This window comes from Ictidomys tridecemlineatus, chromosome 9, assembly GCF_052094955.1.
Source record: "Ictidomys tridecemlineatus isolate mIctTri1 chromosome 9, mIctTri1.hap1, whole genome shotgun sequence".
NCBI classification, from domain to species: Eukaryota; Metazoa; Chordata; class Mammalia; order Rodentia; family Sciuridae; genus Ictidomys; species Ictidomys tridecemlineatus.
The window spans coordinates 58,552,796-58,564,384 of NC_135485.1; the positions used below are offsets into that span (position 1 = coordinate 58,552,796).

The following is an 11,589-nucleotide window of genomic DNA, read 5'->3' on the forward strand; positions in this document are numbered from 1 at the left end:
CAGCACAACCACAATCTCTGGTGGAATGCTATTATAGTGATTAGATGTTTAGGTGCCCTCATCATGTGCAGTTTTTATTGAAAAAAACTTCCTTTGAACTTTTTTTTTTTTTAATTATAGAAAAACTTCAAGGTACAGAAGGTAGAAAGAATAAGAATGCAATCTGTATTGCCGAGCTTCAACAGCTTTCCATTTTTTTGTCCATCTTGTTCATCTATCTCCGTTTTTTTTCCCCCCTCCTGGGTCAGAAAAATTTTAAATAAATACCAAAACACGATGGCATTTTAAAGACCCTAAAAATGTTACAGTAATTTGATTGGTTATTGCAAAATAGCTCTGGACAAAATAAGAAACAAAGAAAAAAAAAACTACAAGACTTCCCCCTGGCAGAAGTGGTTGTCACAAAGACTGTCTAGCATGGTGTATCTCCCTGGACAGGTGGAGGTGCCCCGGAGAAAAGACACAAACCCCGAGGCAGGTAACTGAATGCCATCAAAGACACCTAATCTGAGCATGCGCACCCATACCTCAGAGTTGCTAAGGCTGGGAGGAAGATAGAGGTGCAGGATACAGCGAGAGCCAATCAGAGGGTGCAAAAACTAATCAGTTAGCCAATCCAGATTCAAAAGTGAATCAGGTCCTCCGCATTCTGCTCACCCCACCCGTATCCAATCAGAGACGCGGCTACTTTGGGCGGACTTTTCAAAACGGGGGAAACAAAACAAATCGGGGACCTTTAAAAGGTGTGATGCGACTAGAAATGATCTCCTTCCGCCTCTCAACCAGCTCACTGCCCTTTCCTCCTTTCAATTGTGAAATGAGACGGATGCCCAGACTCCACCCACGGCCTTTGTAACTGGGCGGGGGCTGGCTAGGTACAGCCTAGGAGAGCTGTGGAGGCCCAGAGAGACACTGGACACTGTGGCTTAGAGGCGGGACTCTTTTTCAAAGTCTGTGGAGGAAGTGAAGGATTCCTCCGCGGAGAGTCACGTGCCCCGCCCCCTTGGGGGCGTCGAAAACTCAAAACAAAAACAAGGGCTTTGCTGGGGCCTCGCTGAGGCTAAGGCGGTGCAGGTAGAGGCACCGGCAGTGAGGGGTCAGCGTTGTGCCCAGAGCTGGGTGGGCGCTGGAGGGAGCAGGATGAAGACAGGGCTGTAAGGCCGAGGCGGCCGTGGCAGGAGGGAAGGCTGGGATGTCGGCCCCGGGGCACCGCTGAGGCGGCAGGTCCCAGACCTCAGAGACGGAGACGGGTCCGGCGCCCCCACCGCACCCGGTACACTCTGAAGTGCAACGCCAGGGGCCGTGGAGGCGCATCTTTGGCACGGTGAGTGGGCCTCCTGGGATTGCTCTGGGTTTCTTTGTTCCTCCGTGGAGATTGCGGTGGGGATGGGGGAGGGTGATTAGAGACTTCTGGTTGCTGCCCACCCCCTCATCCCCCCCCCCCAACAGCCCAGGTCCTGCCCTTTGCTCCAGCCCCTGGGAGTTGCGGCAGTCAATGTTGGTGGGGTGGATGAAGGGGGCAACAAGGCTAAAAGCAGTTCTCTGCTTCGGCATCCCCACCTCCTTTTGTCACGGGGGCTTGCTTGGGTGGTGCTTCCAGGATTGACAGCCCCAGAGCTCCGCACAGTTGCGGAACCCAGGCGTGAGTGGATTCACTGGTGATGTTCCGGTGTGGGCAGACTGAAGCTCTGTATCTCGACCCCAGCCCAGCGGGCCACGCCCCCTCTCGGATTGGGGTGTCTGGCACTTGGGGTACTTAAGTAATTGGCGCTGCGGAAGCGGATAGGGAAATCTTGGAGGCTGGGCTTTAACGAGCGGGGTCTTTGGTGCTGGGATCCCCAGGCGGGGCGGGGCTCGAGAGTCTCCTCCCTCCGGTTCTTTGTTCAGTCAGAGACTTTTTCTCCCCTCCTTCCTATTGTGCAATACCCCACCTCCAGAACCCTGGAGCTTCCCCGGCTCCCTGCGTGGTCCCTACAGTCCCTGTGCAGTCCCCTGGACAGAAATCCTCTATGCACAGCTTTAGGTGGGGTAGATAGGCAGACCCTAGGGACGCTGCCAACCCGCAGACAGTTTCCTGTTTGTGAAGCGCCTCAGCTGGGGCTGGCTGGTTTGGCCCAGCGCTGGCCAGCGGACGTGACCACAAGCCCTTCCCCTGCCACACCTCCTTGGCGGTCAGGGAGGTTCTGGCAGATTGGTCCCCTCACCACCATTTCCTTGCAGGGGTGTGCTGGGGCGCCCCTCGTTGGAGGTATTGCCATCATTTTTTTTCTGCCCTACTTCATGGTCCCCGCACCCCTAAGTTACATATTTAACCTTATGTGGTGTCTTTGCTACAGATGAAGGATTTGGGGGCAGAGTACTTGGCAGATCGTGAAGGAGTTCAGCTCCTTGGATTGTTGAGTTTCTATCTGGAACAAGAGCAGAGATTCCAACCTCGAGAGAAAGGGCTGAGCTTGATCGAGGCTACCCCAGAGGTAAGTTTGCAGGAAGGAGGACTTGCTCAAGTAGCTAGTGGGGATTGGAGAAGGTGATCCCGCCTCCAATTAAATGAAGACTTAGGCCAGCAAAAGACCAAAATTGGTCTTCCTGGAGTACTAAGAAAAACCTTAATACTGTACAGGATCGTGTTTTTGTTTCTTAGCAAGAAAGGAAGTAATACCAAGTATAGAGAAGTTCAGATGTTAGTTTCCCCAGCCTGCTTCTTCTGAGTGTGAGACTCTTAGAGAATTGAGCAGTTCATTTCCTACCCTCTGCCTATGAAATATTTATAGAATCTTAGCTGATTTTAGAAAAACAAAAACAAGCAAGGAAACATTTATTCTAAGGGAACTGAATTATACTGTATTTGCTGTTACCCTCAGGAGTGTGGCAAAAGTTCAGGTTATGTTGAATTTGTGAAGTTCTTTTATGATGTGTTTTTTTAAATTAGTGTTTTACATCTTATATCTGATGAAGCTTTATTAACCACTCTTTTCCCTCTGTGTTGTTGAAAGTTAAAGGGAAAGGATACCTTATTCTTTGAATCTGTGCATCATTTATATAGTTTTAAGAATATAATTAACTTTGGCTCTTGTTTTTTTATTGTAGAATGATAATACTCTGTGTTCAAGATTGAGAAATGCCAAAGTAGAAGATTTAAGGAGTTTAACTAACTTTTTTGGATCTTGCACTGAAACGTTTGTTCTAGCTGTCAATATTTTGGACAGATTCTTGGCTCTTATGAAGGTATTTAATCATTTCTGTAATTACATCCTATTAATACCTTTTCTATGTCCAGAGCCTAGCACAAAGGGTTCAGTAAATATTTATTAAGTGAACGTAACAGAAGTCTATTATACATATACATTTATAATAAGAATTGTGATCGTTAGTGCCAATGCCAGATCAAGAGACTTTAAGTGTATATTGTATCTTATACTAGGTTTTGCTGTACCTCTTAAATACTTTTTCTTGGAAAATGTGTCGAAAAGAAGGCTTTATTCAGTACTCAATATAAATATGTATACAGTTCTCAAAAGAAGTTTTCATTTTCATCACAGTTCTATTAGAGCCTAGATAGATGCTTTTAATTCCAAAACACAACAAATGAAGTAGACACCCTTCCCTGTGAGTCTTTTGAAAGTGAGCCACAGTCATTAACAATCACTAGCAACTGTTAGAAAAATGTGGTAATTCTCCTGCCAGTAGGATTGCTCTCAGCTGCTAGGTCAGTTTTCAGGGCACTGGAAAGAAAAGGACAGCCATCTGTCCATTGCATCTTTTATACATGTCCCACATGCTGCACAAACTGATGTAATATTTCTCTTGGGTAAAATAATGTAGAAGTATGGAATAGTTCTTAAAGATTTTTTGCATAAAAAGTTGTAGAAAGTATTGTTTTTATATCTGAAGAAGTAGCAGGTTTTCTTTTTTTAACGTTGAAAAGCTCAATTTTTTTGAGGGAGATTTTATTTTAGATTTACAAAATTTAAAAGATTACAGAGTATTACTCAGTGCTAGAAATCTAACTTTTCACTGCATTGTGTTTTTTCCCCTTGCATTTAAATATTTTAAATGTTCAAAAAAACCTTATTTATTTACTTTTTTAAACTGGATTTTGATTTTACTGGTGCTGGGGATGGAGATTGAACCCAGGGCACTCTGCCACTGAGCTACATCCCAGCCCTTTGTTATTTTCAGACAGGGTCTCGCTAAGTTGCTGAGGCTGGCATTGAACTTGCCATCCTCCTGCCTTTGCCTCCTGAGTTACTGGGGTTACAGGCATGTGCCACCATGCCAGGCCTAAAAACAAATGCTAAGAAGTTCTAAAATGTAAAAATGATTATAATTGTGGGTAAAGGCAAGTGTATATATATAAGAGAAGCAGCTGTATTGTGTTCTCTTTTAAGAGTAGGGGCATGATTACTATATATTTTTAAGTATCTGCTATACTTAAAAAGTGACAGTTAAAAGAATTCTTTTGTTTTTGTTTTCCAGGTGAAACCTAAGCATTTATCTTGCATTGGAGTCTGTTGTTTTCTACTGGCTGCTAGAATAGTTGAAGAAGAATGCAATATTCCGTCTATTCATGATGTAATCCGGATTAGTCAGTGTAAATGTACTGCTTCTGACATAAAACGGATGGAAAAAATAATTTCAGAAAAATTGCACTATGAATTGGAAGCTACTACTGCCTTAAACTTTTTGCACTTATATCATACTATTATACTCTGTCATATATCAGAAAGGTTAGTGGGATTAATAATGAAAGTTTTGTTCTTTGAGCATTGCTGTAACAGTAAAATATTAGGGTGCCACTTTTCAACTTGTTCTCTTTTTGGTTTTTGATTCTGAGGATGTGGCTCAGTGGTTAAGTGCTGCTGAGTTTTGGGGACTTATTAAGTTGCTTAGGGCCTCATTAAGTTGCTGAAGCTGTCCTCGACTTGGGATGCTCCTGCTTCAACCTTCCAGTTCTCTGGGATTACAGGCATGCAGCACCACACCCAGATCAACTTGCACTTTTAATAGGAAGTTCTTAAAATCATTTAAGACTTTGACATTTGTATTTTATAGGAAAGAAATACTGAGCCTTGACAAACTAGAAGCTCAGCTGAAAGCTTGCAACTGCCGACTTGTCTTTTCCAAAGCCAAAGTAAGTATTTCTTACACGTCTCATAGTTTCTATTTTGAATTTTAAAAAATAAATTTAATTTTTTCTTTTTTCTTTCTCTTTTTATCTTTTGATAGCCATCTATATTAGCTTTGTGCCTTCTCAATTTGGAAGTAGAAACTTTGAAATCCGTTGAATTACTGGAAATTCTCCTGCTTGTTAAAAAGCATTCCAAGGTAAATATCCTAAGTCCAAGGTTTTTTTTCCTGATATTTCATTTTTTCCCCTGTGGTATCTTAAATATTAAGTAATATAGTATGGAGTTCTTAATTTTTATATTCATTTTTTCTTATATTATCAAGTATAAATACAGCTTTTGATATTAAGCTAGATGGGAGTTTGATCAGTTAGTCCAACACTGTGTTTGCTTGCAGGTGTCCTTTCTGTAGTATCATGTCAGAGGCTAATAAAGCTGTATATATTGCCACATGCACATTGTTTTAAAATGTATACTAGGAAGTAGACTTAATATGTGCATTAATAGAATAGGATGGCATTCCTTCTCATCTGTAGGGCTGAATCATTTCATTAGTAGCATTACCAAATTAACATCAGCATTCTCTTTTTAAGCCTCTTAGGCAGGCCATCCCAGTGTTTTTGCAGTCAAAAAGAGGGGTAAGGCAAAAATAAGCACAGTTTGTTTTTATAAATTAATAGTCTAGCTGAGGAAACAAATCATGAGATAGTGTATTCTGTTGTTTATTATCATGTTTCAATGCAGATAATAGTGAATATAGGAATGTTTGGGGGTTGTTAGCCAAGGTATATGGCAGACCAGGAGAGGAGCCTGGTGAGTGCTAAGAAATTCTTCAAGAGTGAAAGTTTGCACAATAAAAGCTTATATTTAAAAAATTAGTAGACTGTTAGAAGATGGGTTTGGAAAGTCATTTTAGGGTAGGCGTGCAGGTAGACTGAGTGATAGCCACTGCAGGAATAAGAAAATCAAATACAAGCAATAGTTTTCAGAGCCCAGCATGGAAATGAGGCAAGGAATTGTGAATGACCAAGATTTGGACCTAGAATGGAGAGAATATTGGCATAATTCAAAGAAACTTGGAAGAAGTTAATTTGTGATGAAAGAAGTATGATTTCTGATGCTTGCATACCCAGGCATGCATGTGTTTGGCAGCCTGGAATAAAAACTCAGAAGATAAATTGTGGTTAAAGATTTAGTTTGGGAATTTTCCATGAAGAACTGATAGTTGAAACCTAAAGAAACTTAGGGAGCTTCTTTGAAGCTCTAGGGTTTTCAATATTGCCCTTTTCTTCCCTTAGGACCCAAGCAAGACAGAGAGGTACATCTAGACAAGTAAGAGCATGGTCAGGTTGGAAAGAGGTTTTTAAGAAGGAGGTGGCCAAGAGTATTGAATTTTGATGAGAAGTTTAGTATAATGAAAATTGAAGGAAGTCATTGATGTCTTAGAGTAGTGAGAAAGGATTGGTTGAAGCCAGATTATAGGAGGCTTAACATGTGACTGAATCTAGTGGAAATGGAGGCCAAGATGATACAAAAACCTTCTGCTTGTGGTGGAAGGGCATGTGGTGTGAAATATTTTGTTGGTAACTTCTAGGCTTTTTAATCATAATTTTACAGTTTTCATCTGAACTTATTAATGGTGATATATGGAGGCATCATCAGTGAAATTGATTCCATGAAATAAACTGGGCATTACCCAGTGGTGAAGGAACTTTTTTTTTGTTTGTTTGTTTTTGGGGGGGGGTCTTCTTTCATATTGGTAACTTCTCCTTTAGTTTATATCTGGTGTCAAAATATAAATGTATATTATTAGCAACCTATACAGTGTCTTGTTATAGAAACAACATTGATTTCTATAACAATGTTTATGTAACAAAAGGAATGTTAATTTTATTTATTTATTTTTTGCATGGGACTAGTAAAGAATATACTTGTGGGGGAGAGAAAAGTATAATATATTTGATAGTTGATTTATTAAAAGACAGTATTTTTAAGTCAGTGTGTTAGATAGGCAAACCTTTCTATGTATTGAATGCTATGTAAATTATAGTGCTCTTCCTGTAAAATTGGTTCCCAAATTTTGATCGCATTTAAATTATCTAGGAGACTTAAAAATCTCTTGACACCCAGGTTATACTCTGTATCAAATTATAATATTTGGGGATGGAACCTGCCATCCCTTTTTTTTTTTTTAAACTGATCACCTGATAATTCCAAGTGCAGGGTTTGGGAACCAGTGCTGTGACCTCTTCATTAAAATATATATATTTTTTTCCTCTCAGATTAATGACACCGAGTTCTTCTATTGGAGGGAGCTAGTATCTAAATGTTTAGCTGAATATTCTTCTCCTGAATGTTGCAAACCAGATCTTAAGAAGTTAGTTTGGATTGTTTCAAGGCGCACAGCTCAGAACCTCCACAATAGCTACTATAGTGTTCCCGAGTTGCCAACAATCCCAGAGAGGGGTTGTTTTGATGAAAGTGAAAGGTAAGCAGGTATCTTGGCTAATTAGACTTCCACACACTATAACTAATATTTATTGAAAAAGAGCTGTGGATTACTGCAACATAAGGCATCAGAAAAAGGTCCTACTCTTATTGCATAATTTCTTAAGAAAAAAATTAACCAGCAGTTTCATTAAAATAATAATAATTTATAAGCCTCCCCTTAAAAAAAGGTTGTTTTTGTCTCTGTCTCCTGCTCTTTGAAATATTTTTTTTAATATTTATTCTTAAGTTTTAGGTGGATACGATATCTTTATTTTACATTTATGTGGTGCTGAAGATTGAACCCTGTGCCTTGTGCATGCTAGGCGAGCACTCTACCACTGAGCCACAATCCCAGCCCTCTTTGAAATATAGATCAGTTAAAACAAACAACAGTATTCTAGGCTTTTTAATGTTCAAATGAATTTCTAATATGATGCTATGAGGAAGAGACTGAGGAGTAGGTGACTGGAAAATAAAGGGGCCAAGTTCTACAGATATTTTTTCAGTTTTGCCAAATGTCATTTTCTTTTTTAGAATTAATCATTTTTGTAAAGTGAATATTTTTAATAAACTTGATTGTTTTATGCTGCAGAGATAAAAAGACTAGAATTTTCATTTTTGTAGCTTGTTGGTTTCTTGCTTTGATACTTGGAGAGGATTAGTGATGATTATTGATACTAGAAGGACATTTAAATAGACTATGGAATAGGACATATGTTGTCTTTAGTTTGCATTTCTTGGATTTAAAACACTTAGAATTCTTTAAATGGTTAATGCAAGAGTTGTTATTTGGAATAAGAATATTAGTTTGGCAAGTAGTAATTTGTGTAAATCTCTTAAAGAAAAATTATTTTCTAATGAGATTACAATAAACTTCACCCTAGGAGATCCTTACAACTCAAATTCGGCTCTGAATAAAGAATAACGTTTGCATACAAAGTCCTAAGACTAGAGATATTCATATAGACTACAGCATATAGACAGACTACAGTTTAGTTCTTTTTCCTGTAAAGCATCTGTGTATTTTAAGTAACGATCCACTCTTTTTGTCTCTTTTTCCTTTTAGTGAGGACTCTTGTGAAGATATGAGTTGTGGAGAAGAGAGTCTCAGCAGTTCTCCACCCAGTGACCAAGAGTGCACCTTCTTTTTCAATTTCAAAGTGGCACAGACACTGTGTTTTCCATCTTAACTGATTGTTCTGTGTCAGAGTTTAAAATATGTCTACCAGTTTTAAAGCAATAAATGGGGGAGTAGGTGGTTTTCTAGTCCAGCCCCCATCTAGGCAGGAATTACATGGACTAGAATACCTACCTTCTATTTATTATTCAGATCAGATCTGGCCTATTTTCATATTTAAATCCTAAGCCATCAAATGGGTTAGTGCCTCTTAAATAATTAACAATACTTTAGACATTGGCACTTTATTTTTGTTGTTGGTCTTTAGCTATTTGGGGCAGGAAGGAAGGTGCTGATACCTTTAATTTGTTACTTTTCAAGAAGATTTTTAAAGTTGAGTAGTGTTGCTTAAGCTTTTTTATAAAGCCTTCAGGTGTCTTTATTTAACAGATTGGGAGTGTGCAAGTACTTCCTTAGCAGGGACAATGGTTAATCTCTTCATGGTTTATCTTAGATTTTCTTCTCTCATTCTCAGAACAGAGACTACACAGTATTCTTAAATGTCAAACATTTTCTGTTGCTTTTTAAGTGACCATTGTACTATTTGATGCAGATCCTATAAACTTAGGAATTGTTAACATTTCTGTGAATTTTAGTATATAATGTCTTTAATTGAGGTTTCTGCTAAAGCAGAAATAATTGTTAAGCTAGAGTTGTTAGATAGTTGAATCCTTAATGCCTAAGTATTGTCAGACTATAGTATTATTTTAATGTTATTAAAAAATCCATAATCTGCTAGTTTTGCATGTACCTGTATGAAAGCAGTACAGGAAGTTAAACAGAACTAGGTTAACTATGGAATTGATAAATGTTGATTTAGAAGCACATTTTATCTCATTTTCTTATATTAAAAAGTCTGCATGATCACATTTTATTTCATTTGTAATTCACATTTCAAAAATAATGTGTTAGTATATGGGTGCCAAGATTTTAATATGAAGTAAAAAGAACTCCAGTGTTTGTAGTATTATAGTTTTAAGCAAATCTGTTGTGATCCAGCTGTAAGGATGGGGATATATAAAAACTCTGTACACCTAAGATTTTGTACAGAGAATTTTTAACTTTATAAAACTGTATATGAAAATGTAAATCTTTAATATTGTACATAAAATACTGTATTTTTTTACCTTGTGTGTGTGATAGTCTAGTCATTGCATGTAAATATAATTTATTATGTATTTGGTGTTATAATTAGACATGGATGACTTACTTTTTTACTGGTAAGTCAACATCCATTGGATGTTTTCTGAAGTGGATCTTTTTGAAGTGATAATAGATTATAATTCAATAAAAATATCATTGAATTTTTGTTTGCAATCACATCCTAATTTTTAATCTTTTGGTAAAAGTACTTGCTGAATTTCAATGAGGAGGCTTGAAGTGCCTCTACTGTCAGCCTTCTAACTGGCTACCAAAAGTCCTTTGGGTAATAGCTCCTTACCACAGTTTTGTTCTGCCTTGAAAGTACCCAAAGTGAATCTGTCACTTGAGGATTGACTTCTCTCTGGGGTGGATTCATAGTAAAGTAAGCTCTCAGAGACTGGGAATTAACCTGAATGCCTTTTAAATTATGGTGAAAGGCAACCGGAATGCCCAGGTTGGCAGGTCAGTACAATCTCTGACAAATCAAATTCTAATTACAATGTTGCTTAGTGAATAAGCATGGATGGAGTCCTGCTGGCTACTGGCTGTTTGGATCTTTATGTCTCAGGTTGTTTCACAAGTGGTGATCTTTTTTTGTAGAAGTTCCCCCATCTAGTTTGATTTTGTAGACATCATTTTCCGTGTTGGTTAAAAATCAGAGTATGCTAAATATGGTTTTCATGTAAGACCACTTCTTCCTTGGAGATAAGGGTGTATTTTCCTACCCTTCAGTGGAGAATCTGCTTGAGGATGATTTTCTGATTAATTTTGGCACATAATGAACAAAATATTCTGCATTCAGATTTTGGTTCTTTGAGATGTAAAAGTTATTTGTGACTTTCCAAATCTTAGGACCCTCTTCAGTTCCTCTAGGGTTGTATTGCTTCTTGTAGATGCTCCTTCTGAGTAAGTTGGATATGATTTCATTTGTATCCTTTTCTGATTTTAAGTATATTATGTTTAGACTTTACTGAGCTCCCAAACCTGTTTATTTACAACTGCCATTCTACTTCTGAAATTTCTGATCACTCCTAAACCTGCTCTTCCTGTATGTCTATCTCAGTGAATAAGAGTTCTATCTATTCAAGTCAGATACTAAGGTGATATCTTCATCTCTTCTGCCTGTTTACTGAAGGGTCACCAGCCTCTTATCATTTATGTGATTTTCTTAATGCTGTTTATCTCTCTTTACTTGGTCTCTTTTTCTGTCCCTGGTTCAGACCTGCCTTCTTAACTAAGAGTTATTGCAATATGTTAGTGATTTTTCATTTGAGGCTTATTGCTTATCTCTTCATTGCTACCTGTACATACTGTTAAATATGTAAAATTGACCTGAAAAGTTGTTTAATAGGTTTTCTGATTGGACCCTATCTTATGACATATAAGTCTCTTTCTAATGTACACTTGTTTTTGGCTTTTTTCTCCATACCGTTTCCTATAGCTTAAAATTTTGTGTTAAGAAAACTGACAGCTATGTGGAAGACGGACTGGAGCAGGTGTGTGTGCTTTGCTGTTTCTGTTGTGCATGGTGAAGTATTATGCCAGGGCCCTTGGTCTCTACCCATCTGACACTGCTTCTGCTCTTCCCTGTAGGAAGTTGAGATTAGACAAACAATTTGCTTTAATTACCTGTCACACTCAGAGTTGATACTA

At 38.5% G+C, this 11,589-nt stretch overlaps 1 protein-coding gene across 3 annotated transcripts; it reads left to right on the top strand.

Annotated features, from left to right (window-relative positions):
• Positions 1 to 385: 385 nt before the first annotated feature.
• Ccng2 (cyclin G2) lies at positions 386 to 10,110 on the top strand. 3 transcript variants are annotated; one of them, XM_040292276.2, is made up of 8 exons: positions 386 to 1,324; positions 2,337 to 2,474; positions 3,088 to 3,225; positions 4,477 to 4,727; positions 5,053 to 5,131; positions 5,227 to 5,325; positions 7,409 to 7,614; positions 8,687 to 10,110. In XM_040292276.2, the coding sequence occupies exons 2-8, from the start codon at positions 2,337 to 2,339 to the stop codon at positions 8,703 to 8,705; spliced, it is 930 nt and encodes a 309-aa protein (XP_040148210.1). In that variant the 5' UTR covers positions 386 to 1,324; the 3' UTR covers positions 8,706 to 10,110. The 3 variants fall into 3 exon arrangements, with proteins under 3 accessions (XP_040148210.1, XP_005337324.1, XP_013219187.1); XM_005337267.4 differs by having other exon boundaries at positions 398 to 1,324; positions 8,683 to 10,110; XM_013363733.4 differs by lacking the exon at positions 386 to 1,324 and adding an exon at positions 1,490 to 2,248 and having other exon boundaries at positions 8,683 to 10,110.
• The last annotated feature ends 1,479 nt before the right edge of the window (positions 10,111 to 11,589 follow it).

Bases quoted from the DNA above. Each gene is read 5' to 3' on its own strand.
- Ccng2 (XM_005337267.4), top strand. From the start codon at position 2,337: ATGAAGGATTTGGGGGCAGAGTACTTGGCAGATCGTGAAGGAGTTCAG. The intron at 2,475-3,087 runs GTAAGTTTGCAG...TTTTTATTGTAG, and splicing joins TGATCGAGGCTACCCCAGAG to AATGATAATACTCTGTGTTC. The intron at 7,615-8,682 runs GTAAGCAGGTAT...TTTTCCTTTTAG, and splicing joins TGTTTTGATGAAAGTGAAAG to TGAGGACTCTTGTGAAGATA.